We start from the raw sequence: 20457 nt of genomic DNA on the forward strand, positions 1-20457 counted from the left end.
GAAGCCTAGCTTGGAGAATTTTGAGCATCACTTTGCTAGCGAGTGAGATGAGTACAGTTGTGCGATAGTTTGAGCATTCTTTGGCATTGCCTTTCTTTGAGATTGGAATGAAAACTGACCTTTTCCAGTCCTTTGGCCACTGCTGAGTTTTCCAAATTCACTGCCATATGGAGTGCAGCACTTTCACAGCATCATCTTTTAGGATTTGAAATAGCTCAGCTGGAATTCCATCACCTCCACTGCCTTTGTTTGTAGTGATGCTTCCTAAGGCCCACTTGACTTCACATTCCAGGATGTCTGGCTCTAGGTGAGTGATCACACCATTGTAGTTATCTGGGTCATGAAGATCTTCTTTGTATAGTTCTTCTGTGTATTCTTGTCACCTCTTCTTAATATCTTCTGCTTCTGTTAGGTCTGTACTGTTTCTATCTTTAATTGTGCCCATCTTTGCATGAAATGTTCCCTTGGTATCTCTAATTTTTCTTGAAGAGATCTCTAGTCTTTCCCATTCTGTTGTTTTCCTCCATTTCTTTGCATTGATCATGTAGGAAGGCTTTCTTATCTCTCTTTGCTATTCTTTGGAATCCTGCGTTCAAATGGGTATATCTTTCCTTTTCTTCTTTGCCTTTCGCTTCTCTTCTTTTCTCAGCTATTTGTAAGGCCTCCTCAGACAACCATTTTGCCTTTTTGCATTTCTTTTTCTTGGGGATGGTTTTGATCACTGCCTCCTGTACAGTTGCATGAACCTCTGTTCTTCAGGCACTCCATTTATCAGATAGAATTCACTTGAATCTATTTGTCACTTCCACTGTATAATCGTAAGGGATTTGATTTAGGTCATACCTGAATGGTCTAGTGGTTTTCCCTACCTTCAATTTAAGTCTGAATTTTGTAATAAGGAGTTGAGTGCATAATCACTCAGTTAGACTATGGTAACTTTTTAGTGTCTCTTACTACTGTCGTTATTGGCAACAAGCATATTTGAAGCCTCTTATTTGATTTTGGACTTCCCTGGTGGCTCAGATGGTAAATCGTCTGTCTACAATGCAGGAAACCTAGGTTCAATCCCTGGGTTGGGAAGATCCCCTGGAGAAGGAAACGGCAATCCAGTCCAGGACTATTGCCTGGAAAATCCCATGGACAGAGGAGCCTGGTAGGCTACAGCCCATGGAGTTGCAAAGAGTTGGACACGACTGAGCATTTGATTTTGACTTCAGCACTTTAATAAGGTAATATGATTTAAGCTATAATATCTCTTTCCTTTGTCTTCATAGATTATTTTGGACTGTAATGACCAAGCCTGGTTCGATTTATCACTAATGGCTAATATTTACAGCATGGTCATTTAAAGGATCTTCTGATGCAGATAATTGCATATTTATATTGGGGTTTGCAATTTACAAAAGGCTTTCCCAACAGTCTCTAGTGGTAGACAGTATTACATGAAGCTGTTTACTTATGAACATGTTGTGTTACAGGAGATCCCAGCCTGTTAGTACCACTTTCAGGACTCTCACTAATCCAGTTCTGGCTTGTGTAGCGTCAGAATGACTGTGCTGTAAATATTAGCCATTACTGATAAACTGAGCCAGGCTTGGCCATTATAATCTAAAATAAACTATGAGGACAAGAGAAAGAGATATTATAGTTTAAATCATATTCCCTTATTGAATAAGTGCTGAAATCAAGCTCAACAAGAGGTTACAAATATGATAGTTGCTAGTAATGTGTGGCAGTAGTAAGAGTCACCACACAGTTACCATAGTCTAAACGACTAATGTCTTTAAGATATCAAAAAAGGGTCAAAAAATTTCCTATTTTGTGTGTGACTCCATGGTTTAATCTTGAAGTTCCCCAGAGCGCGTCTTAGATATAATAGGCCGGGGTTAGTGAACAAGAATCAGTATATTTCAAATAAGTCAGGCAGCATTTAAAATTTCATTTTAATTTATATTGGATTTTCAGCTATATATAACCCTTTTGCTTATTTTTTTAGTGGTTGTTGTATAGCAGCACTGCCTAATAGAAATATAAAGTAGGCCATGTGCATGCAAGTTAAGTCGACTCAGTCATGTCTGACTCTTTGCAACCCTATGAACTGTAGCCCGCCAGGTTCCTCTGTCCATGGGATTATCCAGGCAAGAATACTAGAGTGGGTTGCCATGCCCTTCTCCAAGGGTTCTTTCCCACCTTGGGGTCAAACCGGAGTCTCTTACATCTCCTGCATTGGCAGGTTGGTTCTTTTACCACTAGTGCCACCTGGAAAGCCCAAAGTATGCCTCATATATAATCAAAACTTTTCTAATAGCTATATTAAGTAAAGTAGAAATAGGTAGAATTTTAACAATGTCTTATTTAACCCAGTATTTCTAAAATATACGTCAATGTATGATTGATATAAAACGAGATATTTTACCACCTTTATTTTATTTAATTTTTTTGCAGTACGTCTTTGAAATCTGGTTTGTATTTCATAGTCAAAGTACATCTCAATTTGGATTAACAATGCTTTAACTGTCCAGTAATTACATATAGCTAATGGCTGCCTTCGGAGAAGGCGATGGCACCCTACTCCAGTACTCTTGCCTGGAAAATCCCATGGATGGAGGAGTCTGGTAGGCTGCAGTCCATGGGGTCGCTAAGAGTCGGACACAATTGAGTGACTTCACTTTCACTCTTCACTTTCATGCATTGGAGAAGGAAATGGCAACCCACTCCAGTGTTCTTGCCTGGAGAATCCCAGGGACGGGGGAGCCTGGTGGGCTGCCGTCTATGGGATCTCACAGAGTCGGGCATGACTGAAGTGACTTAGCAGCAGCAGCAGCAGCAGTGGCTGCCTTATTAACTTTATAGTCACCTGCTCCACCTGGTTTTAAAATATGGCAAATGTCTTAAAGGGGAAACTTTTGTTTATGGCAGGCTCCACCCTCTCATGGGACTTTATCTTAAGATCTGTACAACTGAAAGTTTTCCGTACTTTTCCACCCCAGCTTCCTGCACTGCCCCAGAACTCAGCAAAAGCTTTGTGGGGAAATGCTAGCCATGTGTTTTCAGTTCTTCTAGTTTTCCAGTCCACCGTGCTAGCCCCAAGGAAACCACCAGAAGCTCTTCTTTCTCTTACCCCAGTAAAGCCTCCCTGCCTGGAGCACACTGGATCTTCAGCCTTTTCAGCAAAGTAGCCCAGGGAGGAAAAGAGCTGTGAATCATCTGCTCACCTGAGAAGGAATCTCTTTCTAGGATGTATTCCACCTAGTTCTCAGAGCTTGCACAGCTGTCTCCTGTCTTCAACAACATGATTCTGCAGTTTGTCCCCATTTTTTTTTTCTGGTGATGGTGAGAGTGTTGCCCTGGTGCATTCACTTTCATGCATCCTACCTGAAAGTGAAAGTCTACACTGTAAAGTTTTTTTATCATTTTTCTTTTTGATTTATTGATTTCTAATTGAGGCCTAATTGCTTTACAATGTTGTGTTGGTTTTTGCCATGCAACAACGTGAATCAGCCATGGGGATACAAGTCTCCTCCATCTTGGACCTCCCCTCCCACCTCCCACCCTATCCCACCCCTCTAGGTTGTCACATAGCACCAGACTGAGCTCTCTGCACTATATAGCAACTTCTCATTATCTTATCTGTTTTATACATGGCACTGTGTATATTTCAGTGCTGCTCTCAGTTTGTCCCACCCTCTCCTTCCCCTGCTGTGTCCATATCTCTATATCTGAGTCTCTATTCCTGCCCTTCAGTACCATTGTTGTAGATTGTATATATATGTGTTAATATACAATACTTGTTTTTCTACACTGTAAAGTCTTTTAAGTTAAGATCTAACATACATACAGTTTTTCTGTATGTCACATTTATAAGAAGGAAGGTAGATTAGCAAGAAGGGTTGGATAATGTCAATCAAGAAAGACTTCTTAGGAAAGATGAGTATTGAAATGAGCTGTAATATATACTGAGTGAATAGATTAGTGCACACGTGGTGAAGGTTCAGAATTTCGAAATGAGAAGTTTGTGTGTAATTTGTCAAGTTATCAGCCACAGTGAGTGTTTCATGAGGATAACCTGATCAAAATTCTGTTTTAAGAAAGTTTAACAGCAGTACAAATATTATCTCATTAAATATTCACATAGTATTTACAATTGTGGCATTTTATAGGTGAGAAAACTGAGACTTAGAGAGGTGAAATAGCTTTTCAGCACCCCAAAGATGATAAATGATAGAGTCTGGAATAAACTCTGAAGTTTTTAAAACCACTGTATAATATATTGCAACAGATACGGTGATGAGAAACAGGAGTAAAACAGTGACTCCTTAGATTTTTAAGCCTTGATAATTGGAAGAATGTTGGTAGAGAGATAACCTGAATGCCTGTTTCAAATATCCACAAAATATATAATAAGGATTTCAATTAGTATATGCTAAGATCAGATTTCTATTTGAGATTTGTTACACTGCAGTTAGACTTATAAACCATTTAAGAATTCTGTTACTGTGATACCTTATGTAAAGGTACCTTATGTTTTTTTCAGCTCTTAAAATCGATGCATATGTATACATACTGGCTGCTCTGGGTCTTTGTTGTGGTGCACAGGCTTCTCTTGTTGCGGTGTGTGGGCTTTCTCTAGTTTCAGTGCGGGCCCAATACCTGTGGTGTGTGGGCTTAGCTGCCCCACAACACACGGGATCCCAGGTGCTAAACCAGGGATCAGACCTGAGTCCCCTGCATTGGAAGGCAGATTCTCAACTATTGAACCACCAAGAACTAGTCCTTAAATATTTTAGCACAGAAAAGCTTCAAATGTTTTATGAACTTGTCTGGCATTTTCTATTTTAAGTTGATTTTAATGAGGAAATTAATTTGAAAAATCTTTCCTAAACAAGCATATATAAGAGCAGTGCCTGGCAAATAGAATACAATCAGTCAATATTTAAAGAAAGTAATTTATAAAAAATTAACAAAGTTAAGTTCTTCATAGTTTTCTAAGGTACTTGTTTTTATTTTGGTTTAAAAGATGCACAGTTTGAAAGTGATGAACGAATTACACCCTTGGAATCAGCCCTGATGATTTGGGCTTCAATTGAAAAGGAGCATGACAAGCTTCATGAAGAAATAGAGAATTTAATTAAAATTCAGGTATGAGTATTCTTTATGTTTATAATTATTATTTTCCTAGAAAATAAAAGCATGACATTTAAAGAAACTAAGAGCTACTGTTGGACAATGAACCTTTAGTAAAATTCAATATAATTATTCTCTTTAGAAATTTGACATGAGCTCTAAGAACTGGAGTTAATGTTTGTTACCTAAGTGCATATTGCCCCCACTTTGGAAAAAGGGCTTTCCAGGTGGCGTGAGTGGTAAAGAATCCACCTGCCAGTGCAGGAGATGCAAGAGACATGGGTTTGATCCCTGGGTTGGAAAGATCCCCCGGAGTAGGAAATGGTATCCCATTCCAGTGTTCTTACCTGGAAAATTCCATGGTCAGAGGAGGCTGGCGGGCTACAGTCCATCAGATCTATTTAAAGATCACTAAACCTAAAAAACCAGTGGTTTGTGCTCTCCCACTCAAGGTTATCAAATGATAGAAAATGAAATGGATTTTTGTGATTAAGAGAATGTAAAATTAAAAAGAGAGAATGTAAAATGTTAACTATATAGATACAGAGAATTTTACAAGTGGCCTTTTGAAGAGTGAGAAACTAAAGAAAGTCATCCAAAGACAGAAGGGAAAATATGTTTTGCTTACAGGCAAAGCACGTTCTCAAGATTTTCACAGTTAAACTAAAATCCAGGTGGTGTCCCATGTTCTCAAGAATTAATCATTGATCGTGTGGTGACTGTCAAGTAGAATTAAGCCTGAAGAAAATGGGCAAAAACATGACTGCTGCTTTTAAGAATTTCAACTCAGGCCAAAGGGATCTATCATTATCCCAAACTTTTGGAGGTCTAGGGGAAGCAGCCTTTGTTAAATATACTAGTATAAAGTTGAGCAGGTTACCATGAAATACATAGCAAAAATGTAATAATATATTGCTTACTATTTGAAGATATTGTTCTAAGTACTTTCATCAGTCAGTCACTTCAGTCGCTTTTTTTAACCCCATGGACTGCAGCCCACAGGCTTCCCTGTCCGTCACCAGCTCCCGGAGCGTGCTCAAACTCATGTCCGAGTCAGTGATGCCATCCAACCATCTCATCCTATGTCGTCCCTTTCCCCTCCTGCAGTCACCTTCTCCTCCTGCCATCAGTCTTTCCCAGTGTCAGGGTCTTTTCACATGAGTTAGTTCTTTGCATCAGGTGGCCAAAGTATTGGAGTTTCAGCTTTAGCATCAGTCCTTCCAATGAATATTCAAGGCTGATTTCCTTTTGGATAGACTGGTTTGATCTCCTTGCAGTCTAAGAGACTCTCAAGAGTCTCCAACACCACAATTAAAAAGCATCAATTCTTAGGCACTCAGCTGTCTTTATAAGTACTTTCATATGTAACTCTTTAATTTTCACAACTACCCTATGAAATAGATACTATAATTTTCCCCATTTTAAGAAACCAAGACCCCAAGAGGTTTGCCCAAATTTACAAGCCTATCCAGATGGTAGTGGTGGTCCTATAACCACATATGGTATCAAAAAGGCCGGTTTATACACTGCTATATTTAAAATGGATAACCACCAAGGTGCTGCTGTATAACAGATGGAACTCTGCTCAATGTTATGTGGCAGCCTGGATGGGAGGGGTGTTGGGGAAGAATGAATACATGTAAGTCTAGCTGAGTCCCTTTTCTGTTCACCTGAAACTATCACAACATTGTTTGTTAATCGGCTATCAGTTCAGTTCTGTTGCTCCAGTCGTGTCCGACTGCGACCCCATGAACTGCAGCATGCCAGACTTCCCTGTCCATCACCAACTCCCGGAGCTTGCTTAAACTCATGTCCATCGAGTCGGTGATGCCATCCAACCATCTCATCCTCTTTTGTCCCCTTCTCCTCCTTCCTTCAATCGTTCCGAGCATCAGGGTGTTTTCAGATGAGTCAGTTCTTCACATCAGATGGCCAAAGTACTGGAGCTTCAGCTTGAGCATCAGTCCTTCCAATGAATATTCAGGATTGATTTCCTTTAGGATGTACTGGTTTGATCTTGTGTCCAAGGGACTCTCAAGAGTCTTCTCCAACACCACAGTTCAAAAGCATCAATTCTTCGGCCTCAGCTTTCTTGATGGTCCACCTCTCACATCTATACATAATGACTGGAAAAACAATAGCTTTGACTAGACAGATCTTTGTTGGCAAAGTAACATCTCTGCTTTTTAATATTCTGTCTAGGTTGGTCATAGCTTTTCTTCCAAGGAGCAAGCATCTTTTAATTTCATGGCTGCAATCACCATCTACAGTGATTTTGGAGCCCAAGAAAATAAAGTCTGTTGCTGTTTCCGTTGTTTCCCCATCTGTTTGCCTTGAAGTGATGGGACCAGATGCCATGGTTTTAGTTTTTTGAATGTTGAGTTTTAAGCCAGCTTTTTCACTTTCCTCTTTCACTTTCATCACTTTCAACTAAAGAGGCTCTTTAGTTCCTCTTTGCTTTCTGCCATAAGGGTGGTGTTGTCTGCATCTGAGGTATTGATATTTTTCCCAGCAACCTTGATTCCAGCTTGTGCTTCATCCAACCCAACATTTCTCATGATGTACTCTGCATATAAGTTAAATAAGCAGGGTGACAATATATACCCTTGTCATACCCCTTTCCCAATTTGGAACCAGTCCCTTGTTCCATGTCCAGATCTAACTGTTGCTTCTTGACCTGCATACAGATTTCTCAGGAGGCAGGTCAGGCTGTCTGGTATTCCCATCTCTTGAATAATTTTCCAGTTTGTTGTGATCCACACAGTCAAAGGCTTTCTCAGAAGTAGTCAACATAACAGGAGTAGACATTTTTCTGGAATTCTATTGCTTTTTCTATGATCTAGCCAATATTGGCAATTTGATCTCTGGTTCCTCTGCCTTTTCTGAATCCAGCTTGAATATCTGGAAGTTCACGGTTCATGTACTGTTGAAGCCTAAGTTGGAAAATTTTGAGCGTTATTTTGCTAGTGTGTGAGATGAATGCAAATTGTGTGATAGTTTGAGCATTCTTTGGCATTGCCTTTCTTTGAGATTGGAATGAAAACTGACCTTTTCCAGTCTTTTGGCCACTGCTGAGTTTTCCAAATTCACTGCCATATGGAGTGCAGCACTTTCACAGCATCATCTTTTAGGATTTGAAATAGCTCAGCTGGAATTCCATCACCTCCACTGCCTTTGTTCGTAGTGATGCTTCCTAAGGCCCACTTGACTTCACATTCCAGGATGTCTGGCTCTAGGTAAGTGGTCACACCATCATGGTTATCTGGGCCATGAAGATCTTTTTCGTATAGTCCTTCTGAGTTTCCTTTCTACGTCTTCTTAATATCTTCTGCTTCTGTTAGGTCCGTACTGTTTCTGTCCTTTATTGAGCCCATCTTTGCATGAAATGTTCCCTTGGTATCTCTGATTTTCTTGAAGAGATCTCTAGTCTTTCCCATTTTGTTGTTTTCCTCTATTTCTTTGCATTGATTACGTAGGAAGGCTTTCTTATCTCTCTTTGCTGTTCTTTGGAATCCTGTGTTCAAATGGGTATATCTTTCCTTTTCTTCTTTGCCTTTGCTTCTCTTCTCTCAGCTATTTGTAAGGCCTCCTCAGACAACCATTTTGCCTTTTTGCATTTCTTTTTCTTGGGGATGGTGTTGATCACTGCCTCCTGTACAGTTGCATGAACCTCTGTTCATAGTTCTTCAGGCACTCCATTTATCAGATATAATCCACTTAAATCTATTTGTCACTTTCACTGTATAATCATAAGGGATTTGATTTAGGTCATACCTGAATGGTCTAGTGGTTTTCCCTACCTTCTTCAATTTAAGTCTGAATTTTGCAATAATGAGTTCATGATCTGAGCCACAGTCAGCTCTTGGTCTTGTTTTTGCTGACTTTACCTGAATACGAAATAGTTTTGTTTTCTTTTTTTTAATCAATTGGGGGAAATAAAAAAGGCCTGTTTATAAAATGCTTATTCAAAAGCATCTGGCTTCCTGCATTTCTATTAGTGATTTTCCTAGGCTCCTAAATGGCAAATTTTATATACCTATATATATATCTCTCTCCTAATCATCTCAAATACCATCCATCTGCCTCCTGTCTTATTTCCCTTTTGTTTAAAATTATTATTTTGGTGAGTCCTCAATATATATAATGTAGCTCTGAATTTATTAATTAAATAGAAGAGGCTAGTCAAAAATTTTCATGTCTTTTTGGACCACAGTTATTTCATCTTTGAAAAGCTATTATATATCATTTATCAAATCAGAATTGTTAAACTGTGTAAGAATATTTTAGATGAAGTAGTTTAAACCTTACCTGAGTTATTTTAATATTAAACAGCAATTAGATATTTTAAAAAGCAATCCAAGATATGTATTTGTCTGATTTGTCTGTATTCTGATTTTTAGGCTATAGCCGTTTGCATGGAAAATGGCAATTTTAAGGAAGCAGAAGAAGTCTTTGAAAGAGTATTTGGTGACCCAAATTCTTACACGGTAATTATTTACATTAGGATTTTAGAGCTGTTTATTTGGAATAAGAAAAATTGAAAAAACATTGGGAGGGAAAAGAAATGCTTTCTCTTTTAAACAGTATAGTTTAAAAGAAAAGTCTAGTTCAATAGAAAAGTAATGCCAGTAATGGATGTGATTTTTAAATTTTCTAGTGGCCACATTAAAAAAGTAAGAAGAAACAAGTAAAGCTAATTTTTTTTAGCAATCCATGTGAAAACGCATTGGTGAGATATTTTGCACTCCCTTTTTTGGACAGTCAGCCCTCTGTATCCTGGTTTCCATATCTAGGGATTCAACCAACTGCAGATGGAAAATATTTGGGGGGAAAATTCCAAAATGTTTCAAAAAGAAAAACTTGAGTTTGCCACACTCTGGTAACTATTTACCTAGCATTTACATTGGGTTAGGTGTTATAGGTTATCTAGATATTTTTAAAGTTTACCGAAGGATGTGTGTAGGATATATGCAAATACTGCACCATTTTATATAGAAGACTTGAGCATCCTTAGATTTTGGTATCAGAGGGGAGTTCTGGGGCCAATTCCCTACCAATACTGAGCAACAGCTATACGAAGTCTTTGAAATCTGAGGTGTTTTTAGACTTTTTAGAAGTATAATTAGACTTTTACACTTAAGTCTAAATTCAGGGCTCACACATTTCAAGGACTGCATGACTAGTGGCTGCCATATTGAGCAGCACAGGTATGGAAGAATGCATTATAACTTGCCTGTTTTTCTAATGGTTTCTTAGGTGATCACTAGTCTTTCTGTGTATGTGTAATATCAAGGACAATAGAAGTTAATTTTTAAGTATTAAAAACAAAGTGGTGTGGGAGTCAATTAAGTTTATCAAAGAAGTAAGCATAGTTTTATACAGTTTTTAGTAAACTTTTAATTGAACAGTGGCATACCTTTAGTAGAATACTTATAGCATAAGTAGATGTATTTTCACAAAAGGAGCACACTTTGTGTGATGACCTCTTAGATCAAGAAATAGAACATCACCAGCACACTCTAGTCACTGTCCTTCCCACCTTCTCAAGGGTAACCACTCTCCTAACATGTAACATCCAAGATTAGCTTTACTTATTTCTCAACTTTATATAATATAATCATATAGCAGGTTTCTGTTTGTCAGAAAGATCCACAGCATTGCTTATAACAATTGTTTGTTTATTCTCATTGCTCCATTGTAGAAATATACTACAGTTTATCCATTGTATTGTTGATGGACATTTGAGTTATTTCCAGGTTTTGGCTGTTAGATTCCTTTACATGTCTTTTGTACAACAACTATATGTGTTTCTATTGGATAATACCTAGGAATAGATTTGTTAGGTTATAAATATATGCACATATTCAGTTTTAGTAGATACGGTGAAACAGTCTTCCAAAGTAGCAATATCAGTTCTTTCAGCAGTGTGAAAGAGTTCCAGTTGCTTCACAGACAATGTCTGTGGTTTTCATTTTAGTCACTCTGGCAAGTATTTAGTCATTCTGGCAGTGAGATAGTGCTACCTTATTGGGTTTTAATTTCTGTTTCTTTGATGATTAATGAAGCTGAGTACCTTTTCACATACTGGTATGGGGGAGAGGGGAATCACTTTAATTCATCGAGAAACAGAGCTTTTAGTAAGGCTCATTCTATCTCAAATTTGCCCTTGTTCCTAGGATGTACTCCTCCAGAGATTTCAGCTGAAAACCTGATGTTAATTGGGTTCCTTGCCCTAATTTTTTTGCCTTAGCACTGTGAGGTGACTAAAAACTCACCTAAGTCAGTTTAGGTGACTAAAAACCTAGGTTTAGGTGACTAAAAACTTAGCACTGTGAGGTGACTATCCACTCTGCTTGTACTTCACAGAAGAGGAAATTTTATGGCCAGTAAACATAAAGAGAAAATGCTGACCTCACTAATACTTGTTATCAGAGCAGTACCAAGTAATATGGGCTGCCTAGTGGCTTAGCAGTAAAGAATACACCTGAAATGCAGGAGCCGCAGGAGACACAGTTCTGTCTCTGGGTCGGGAAAATCCGCTGGAGCAGGGCATGGCAACCCACTACAGTGTTCTTGCCTGGAGAATCCCATGGACAGAGGAGCCTGGTGGGCTACAGTCCACAGAGTTGCAAACAGTCAGATACAGCTGTAGCAACTTAAAACACGCACCACGCATGCACCAAGTAATATTTTGAAATAATATTTTCTACACCTCAGAGTGGCAATGATTAAAATGTCTTAGAACACCAACAGTTGGCTCAAAATGTGGAGAAATTATAGTACTGCTATACCTTCCTCTCAGGACTATAAATTGGTAATTCAGCTTCAGTGAGTATTTTAGCAAAATCAATAAGCATGCATTCCAGCAATTCCACTTCTAGATAAATACCCTAGAGTAACTGTTCTTACTTTCACTATATGCTTTTAAAGTCATGAAGCTTTACTTAAAAAATAAAAACCAAAAAAAATTCAGGCCCAACTGTGAAAATTGCTCTGAGATAGAGCTTGAGAGATAATTTTTTTTTAAGCTTTATAGCTTAATTATGCAATCAGCATTGAAAGAACTAAGAAAAATTTGTACTGTTCACAAGAAGACATGTATAAAAATGTTTAATAGAATTGTGGATTATAGAAAATAGCCTAAATACTTACACAGGCTGGAAGGAAAGATGAATAGATGATATTTTTGATCAATGGACTACTATTTAACAGTGAAAAAAGTGAAAGTGAAGTTGCCCAGTCATGTCCAACTCTGTGCAACCCCATGGACTGCAGCCTACCAGGCTCCTCCATCCATGGGATTCTCCAGGCAAGAATACTGGAGTGGGTTGCCATTTCCTTCTCCAGGGTTTAATAGTGAAAGTAACTAGTAATTCTATAAGTGTCAAATCAATGTGGGTAAATATCATAAACAGAGTTGAGCAGAATAAAGAAAGTTTCAGAAGAATACACATAGTATAACACCATTTGTATAAAGTTAAAACCGTGCTAAACAATACTATACATTGTTTATGGGTGCGTAGATATGTAGTACAAGTGTAAAGGAATGCATGGATATGCTAAGTTCTAAACTCAGGATACTGCTTACCTTGAGAAGAAGGCCAGGAAGGACAAGGAGTGCCATCAGATTATGATAATAAGACTTCAGTTAAATAGATAATGTTTTATTTCTTAAACTTGATCATAGATATTTAGGTTTATATTTATATATGTGTAAAATAAGAATTTTTTTGTCAAAAATATATAGGTGGGCATTTAAAATGGGAAATTTTGTAAAATCTTGGGTTTTGGCTTAGTGACTTTTTTCAGTTAAACAATATGACAGAATTTCTAGTATCTTATTTGTGATTTATGTTTCTTCTGTTTTCTTTAGCCTTTTAAAAGGAAATTGCTTACGATAATCTCTCAGAAAGATACATTTCATTCCTTTTTTCAACACTTCAGCTATAACCACATGATGGAGAAAATTAAGAGTTATGTGAATTGTGTCCTAAATGAAAAATCATCAACGTTTCTAATGAAGGTATGCGTATTTCAGAGAAGCTCTAAACATAGACTTACATTGTTAAAATAAAGGAGAATACTTGAAATAGAAATCCTTAAAAACTAATCAGAATTTTACTTAGTGATTTTATAGAATAGTGTGGTGAAATGTTACAGTTAGTGCATCTAAAAGAAAGTTTATTTCTGATCTATGTAGTATTTTCAACTTTTCAAAGTAAGGCTTGAGGAAATTTTTCACAATAAAAAGTTGAGGGGAAACTTAGCAAAATGAAATGAGAAATAAGTAAAAAAGAAATAGTTTTAATTTAATTAAATTTAAAAGAAAATTTTAGCATATTTTTGGGAAAAGTCAAGTTGGACTGAAGAAGGGCTACTACAGAAATTTTCTTTTTAATCACATTTTATCCTGTCCTAGCCCCAGACAGTTTTAATATGTTTTATATATATATATATATGTTTAAGTAACATATATATATATATGTTTAAGTAACGTTTTATCTTAAAATTATCTATAGGGACTTCCCTGGTGATCCAGTGGCCAAGGCTCTGCGCTCCCAAAGTAGGGGGACCAGGGTTCAATCCCTGGTCAGGGAACTAGATCCCACAGGCCACAACTAAAGATCCCACATGCCTCAACTAAGACCCAGCACACTCAAAGGGGGAAAAAAATATTCTTCAGCACGTTGTGTGTATCAAGTACATTTACAAGGAAAGCCCTTCTCCATAATGCTTATAAACCAAGCAGGTGGCTGACTGTCATGTCACAGGTACTTGGGGAAACAATACACTGCCCTTTATTGGTCTGTGAAGAGATACTTTTGTTATGACTATCAAATAACTAGAAGGCTTGATTTAATGCTATTTGTTTTTAATGGCTTATTGCATTCCTTCCTCTCCCACATCCCCATTTTTTTAAGGCAGCAGCAAAAGTAGTGGAAACTAAAAGAGCAAGAACAACATATTCTGAAGATAAACCTAATGGTAAAGATGTTGAATTGGCAACTGAAACTGATTTGGATACAGGAAAAAGGTTTGTAAATTCATTAGTACATTTTTGTCTTATGAATGTAATATCTATGTAAAAGTGATGGTAGTGAGCTGTTGTTAACAAAAATAATTTTTGAGCAGTAGGTGTATTGCCTTACTGATGACTAACATTTGTATATTTGGAAGTACTGTAGAGTTACATCATGGCTTATGCAAATTCTGTTGCAAATGCTAAGCAAGAGTAGAGAGAAAACAGTACTGTGTAGATAGTGTGATATCATTTACTGGGAATGATGAACATGAGCTCCAGAACAATATTGAGGCTGGAAGCCTGAATCATCTGTGTCCCTTAGTTCTCAAATCCTGCATGCCCTCATGTGACTGTGGCACTGAGGGTTATTCTTATATGTTAAAATATTGTTCATCTTCTCTGTGCATGATGCGTGCTCAGTCGCTTCAGTGGTGTCCAACTCTTTGCCACCCTGTATACTGTAGCCCACCAGGCTCCTCTGTCCATGGGATTCCCAGGCAAGAATACTGGAGTGGGTTGCCATGCCCTCCTCCAGGGGATCTTCCCATCTCAGGGATTGAACCCGCCTCTCCTGTGTCTTCTGCATTGGCAAGCAGATTCTTTACCACTGAGCTGCCAGGGAAGCCCTTCATTTTGTCTAAGGGCAGGCTAACTCTTCATCTGGTGAACAAGTGCAGACACTGATTTGCTCCAGTGTTGGAAGGAAGCAGGCTGTGTCATTCCTACATATTGAGAGCAAAGAATTCAGTTTCTAAAATTATTTCTTCTTTAGGGATTTTCAAGGGTAATTTTTGCAGAATTGACTTTTATCTTTTGCTTTGGCTTTAGAAACTAACTCTATTGAAGACAATAAAATCTACCATTATAAAGATCTTTTATATTGAACCTGTGGTCCATTCCTTCTCTTCATCCACCCTTAAACCAAGGCCAAATAGTCAAATCGTTGTGGTTTCTGTATGGATGTATTTGGCAGTGGATGTAGTATCACTCTCTTCTCAGGACCATGGCTTAAGTGCTGTGAGCCCCATCTTAACTACTGATTTAGAGGTGGGAGTTGGAGTCTGAACTGGCTGGATGTGACATTGGTCACACCTCAGGACTGACATCAGTCTTACAGTTCTTCTTGTCCCTGCCTGTCAAAACGTGATCTACTCCTCACTGCTCCATTGAAGTCTTGTTTCTCATTGACTTTTTTCTAAGACCCATTTTGAGAAGTAGGGATTTCACTTTTATTGGCTTGGTTATTTCATTTTGTTTAGGAAATCAAAGTTTAGTAATACTAAGACCCAGTAAATTCTGTGGCCCGGACTTCTTGCCCTCTATAGTACTGCTTTAAAGTAAAATAAAATTAGAACTTACCATGATTCTTGCAGATAATGAATGTTTCCTATATACTGTCTTAATATAGTGCTACCACTTATTTCAGATGCCCTTCTGGTACGCAGTTCAGTCACTGTGTAAAACAGTTCTTGTCTGTCTGTACCCTGACTCTCCTTCCCCTCACACATCCAGTTATCTCTCCAAGTGTTATAAATTCCATCTTAGAAATGCTTCTCTAATCCATTCTTATTGTTCATAGCCTAGATTATTACTTAGCTTTGTGCCGCAAAAATCCATCCTTGACATGACTTCCAGAGTTAGCTTTCCATTAAAATAAATCCATTTAACTCACTTCCCAGCTTAATAACCTCTCTTAGCTTTCTGTTTCCTTATAAATGGGTTAGATTTTATGGCACGGGTTACAAAGCCTTACATAGACCCTTTCTGGGTTTTGTTTGTTTGTTTGTTTCCATATACACCTTATCCCTAAGCATTAACCCCTCCCTGCCCACATACATGACACTTTGTAACAACACAACTTCTCCCTGGTTTTCAAATATTACAAGCTCTTTCATGCCTTGACTCTTGCTTCAGTTTTAAATTTCCATCTTTTCTATCCTCTTTTGTTTGCTTTTGTTTGCCCTTCAAAGTCTAGCTGAAAGATCACCTATAAGAAATCTAGCTGAGCTCTGAGCAGTTGTTACTTCCTGTATTCCATAGCACCAAGTTATACCTCTTTAGGAGGGCTTATCTTGGATAGTAACATACCTGTTTACCTGTAGATTTCTCTCTAGATGGAGAATTCTTTGAAAGTTCTTAAATAGCTTTGAATCCTTGATGCCTAGTTCATTACCAGACATACGTTAAATCTTGTAGGGTACTGGACACCAGGAGAAAAACCAAAAACTAGATACAGAGTAAAGATTAGGAATCAAGCAAATATTAAAACCATCCTGGGAATCAAATTCACCAGTTTCAAAGCAAGAATCAATAAGATGCAAGTAAAACAAGGGTAGGATCAAAAGTGTGATTTTGAAGTCAGACAGATGCTAGGAAAGATGAAATGCTTATGCTGTCGGTACTAGATGAAAAAAATATTTTCTTCTGGCAAAGCTTATAAACTGTTTGAGGCAATAAGAATTATAAACTTGAAACAAAAACAGTAGTAGACATTACATAATTTGTTGTTAAAGTTCACTGATAGACTTAAATGCTGAAGGAGTTGATGATCTGCTTCTAGAAAGTGTGAGCATGGAGCTGGGCTCAGAGGATGGTTTACTGGTGGGAGGGAGAGGAAATGATTTCCTTTCAGTAGAGAGGAACAGTTCCAGATGAAGGCATGAAGCTGTAAATGATCCTGCTGTGTTTGTTGGAGCTAATTTTAACTATAGCAAAGGAGAAGAATTTTATAAAAAGTTCAGTTGGAGACTGTTAGGTAGGATAAGAAATTCATAGTAATAAAGACCCTTGAGAGGGTTTCTGAAAGAGTGACATTGTGAATGATCAGTTATAGCATCACCTCTGCTGAACTTACGTTTGGGAAAGACATTGATTTGGTGTCTCTGAAAAGCACATCTGGGCAAAAACAAGCCATGTTGTAGTGGACTACGTAAAGGTCCTAATTTTACCAGAGTTTCTTTCCAGAGATGCTTTTTATAAATTGAAATTTGACTTGACTGTGTGGAAAGTACTATCCTTATGAACAATTTCTTATGTTTGCATTCTTACAAATGTTTTCTTCTTTTAAAGTGTTAGTGACAGACAGTCTGCGGTAACTGAATCCTCATGGGGTACAGTATCCTTATTGAGGTGAAGTAAATTTGACATTTTTCTTCTCTGCTTTTCAAATCTTTGAAGCAATTCATGCAAACTTATGTAGATTATAATAGCTGCATGCAAACGCTATGATTTGAAGAATGTCACAAAGATATTAAGACCTCAACAGATATTAAGACCCTTGAAATGGCAAACTGTGGAGACCTGCCTCTTCAGATCCTGGGTTGTTTCACATTGTTTCTGCAAGGAGCACACAAGCAGGGAGTCCTTGAATTTAAAGCAGATAACTAGTAAACTTGAATCTGTCAGAAACAAGGGCATGATGCTAGGGCAGGAAAGGGATGGAGGTTACATTTCTGATAATGTCCCAAATCCTGATTTTAAGAAATTATTTTAAAAACTCTTTAATCTGCTAGAAATTTTGTTAACAGACAGTGTAGCATACTCAGAGCAGAAAGTCTACATGAGTGATTGCCAAGTATAGAGCAGTTGGGATGCTAAGTGGAACCTTGGAAGGGGGTGGCTGATTTGGTGTGGAGGAGGTCACTGGAGATGAGGAATTAAGGGGCAAGGATGTTATTTGGTTTATTCATGTAAACATGGAAATAATTCATGGTAATGGCAGCAGTTAGAAAAAGATCTGTGAATGATGGGAAGTGCTTTGGAAGGATAACAAATGATTATGGAAAACAGTAAATGGCAATATGCCTCAATGGCATGAATCCTCAAAGGCTGAGGTTTCTATGGAAACAGAATCCTGAAAGTGACATTAGGAAACAGGAAGTATAGAGACCTACCTGCAAAACCCTCTGATTCATGGAATGTGGAAGATGAAGCTAATCTCTACTCAAGGCCACAAACAGAGAAATGGTGTACCCAGGGGAGAGCTAAACTTTAGACAAGGCATAGAAGTTGAGACTGGCATTCCAGAGCACACAGAAAATTTGAGAAGGGAGGGAACACATTTGTGGTTGCATTAGCATTTACAGGGGTAAAGATGTAGATTTTAGGTGATAATAAAAGAGCTGCCTAAGCTTAAGTGAACTTTTTCCCCCTCTTATTTTAGTTTGCTCCTTTATAAATTATAATAATACAAACTTTGCAGAATTGTCCAAAATTTCTGCCCCTTCCTATATTTCCAAACCATCTTACCTTTCCAAAAAGCCCTTTTTCAGAATCTATAATCATGATATCTACCATCATGTGTAAAAGAATTTTGAAATTTCTCCAATTGAAAGGCCAGAAGGATCTTGATTTCTGAGTAAATGAAGTGGAGAAAATAAATGATGGGAGAGCAGAAAGTCTTGACAACAAAAAGCTTAAAGAGATCAAAGGTTAAGATGGGGTACTGAGCAAGGGGAACACCAAAGGAAACAGGCCAAAGTAGAAGCAGGTCCTAGATAGAGATGGAGACAAATCCTCTACCTTTTCCCATAGCCTTTCTAGTCTTTGCAGAACAAATCACGAGCTTTTGTGTTTGATTTAGGTCTCACAGAAATCTCTTCTTATCTAAGTTGAAACGTGGAAACCAACAACAAGATTTTAATAAGAAAGAGGAAAGAGTGGAAACTCCTCAAAGTAAGTACACTTATTACAGGTTTAGGAGTGGATAATTGATACTTCCTAGAGAGCAGTCCAACCCTTGACCTAACACCTCAACACGCAGACATACTTCAGAAAAGGAAAACACAAAGGGATTAAATCCCTTGGGTTCATAGAGTTAGTTAGAGGTGGTGCTTAATTTAGAAAGTTAGAGTTGGTGCTTGTTATTTATGGTAATATTCTGTAAAGTCATCCTGAACACTTAGTGAATACTAAACACTTACAGAGGAGTACAGCGTTAGGTTCTTTTGAGTCTCTGGTGACAACGTTTTGGTCAACTGTTCAAAATATAACTTTGTTCTATGTGTTTTTGTTGAAAGACACCTTGTTTATTATATATTACTGACTCATTACTGGGGAAGGAAATGACAACCCACTCCAGTATTCTTGCCTGGAGAATCCCATGGGCATAGGAGCCTGGCAGGCTACAGTCCATTAGCCTGCAAGAGTCAGGGTCACAAGAGTCAGACACGACAACAACTAAACCACCACCACCATTGATTCATTAACATTGAATCCACGGCCAACAGCCCTGTCACTCATGCCTAAATGATGTTTATCTAACACACATACTTTTTTCTATAAGGAACATCATACATAGCCTTCTTGCACTTAGGAACCCTAGATAGCATTTCCACAATACACTTGGGAACCATTTTAAACAGCAAAATTACCTCCTGAAAGCCCAAAAATACAACACTAAATAGACTGTAAAAAGAATTATTTCTAGTGTGGGAACTGAAATAGGAAGACAGAGCTTCACCTCATTTAACCTCAGCTGGGAACATGACTCAGTATTTTGCCACTCTGTGCATGTCCACAAAAGCACTGCAAGTTTTGATTTTTGATTTACAGCTTTCAACAGGTAGGTGAATTTTCAAATATCAGAATCCATGACTATTATGAGGATGGCTATATATAGAATCTAACTACTCTCCTCATTGCATTTAGAGTTTATTATCCTTATAAAAAACATTGCTAGATTAAAAAAACAACTGTAACCAAAAAAATCTTAAAAGCAGTCCATAATTATTTTCAATTACAATTTGATTGTAAATTCCTCCTTGATATGCATTCATTCAAAAAATGTTTATTGAACCTATTGTGTTCTAATGCAAAGATTTTAAAATCTTTTTGCCTCAAATCTGAATACTTAATGATCAATATAAAAATAATAGATGTACCACCTTGATGCCAGGTATATGGTAGACCTGTGGTAAAACTTTAAAAAAATTTTTATTGATGCATAATTGATTTACAATGTTGTGTTAGTTTCAGGTGTACAGCAAGTTGAATCTGTTTTACAGATACATGTATACACTCTGTATTAGATTGTTTTCCTATATAGGCCATGGCAGAGTACTGAGTAGAGCTCCCTGTGCTATAATATAAGCAGTAAATATTAATTGAATAAATTTATTCATAGCAGATGGCCAATGATAGGGCAAAGAAATACTTGCTTCATGTTGGTGAAGTTCCTAGGAATGACTAGGAATCAAAATTTTAATTTTACTGTATTTGCTGCCAAATGACTAGGAATCAAAACTTTAATTTTAGTGTATGTGGTGCCAAAGTGAGCACTGGAGTCCTAATTCTAAACTAAAATAATTGGA

The 20457-nt window shown here is 37.6% G+C and overlaps 1 protein-coding gene across 2 annotated transcripts in view; it reads left to right on the top strand.

Annotated features, from left to right (window-relative positions):
- Positions 1–20457, top strand: part of TERF1 (telomeric repeat binding factor 1) — a 43109-nt gene that overhangs the window by 9101 nt on the left and 13551 nt on the right. The window contains 6 exon segments of one of the 2 annotated variants that reach the window (NM_001076865.2): positions 5018–5139; positions 9525–9611; positions 12998–13147; positions 14046–14158; positions 17216–17275; positions 18729–18820. In NM_001076865.2, coding sequence (NP_001070333.2) covers positions 5018–5139; positions 9525–9611; positions 12998–13147; positions 14046–14158; positions 17216–17275; positions 18729–18820 — 624 coding nt within the window. 2 annotated transcript variants of the gene reach the window in all.

This window comes from Bos taurus, chromosome 14 (assembly GCF_002263795.3).
Source record: "Bos taurus isolate L1 Dominette 01449 registration number 42190680 breed Hereford chromosome 14, ARS-UCD2.0, whole genome shotgun sequence".
Lineage (NCBI taxonomy): Eukaryota > Metazoa > Chordata > Mammalia > Artiodactyla > Bovidae > Bos > Bos taurus.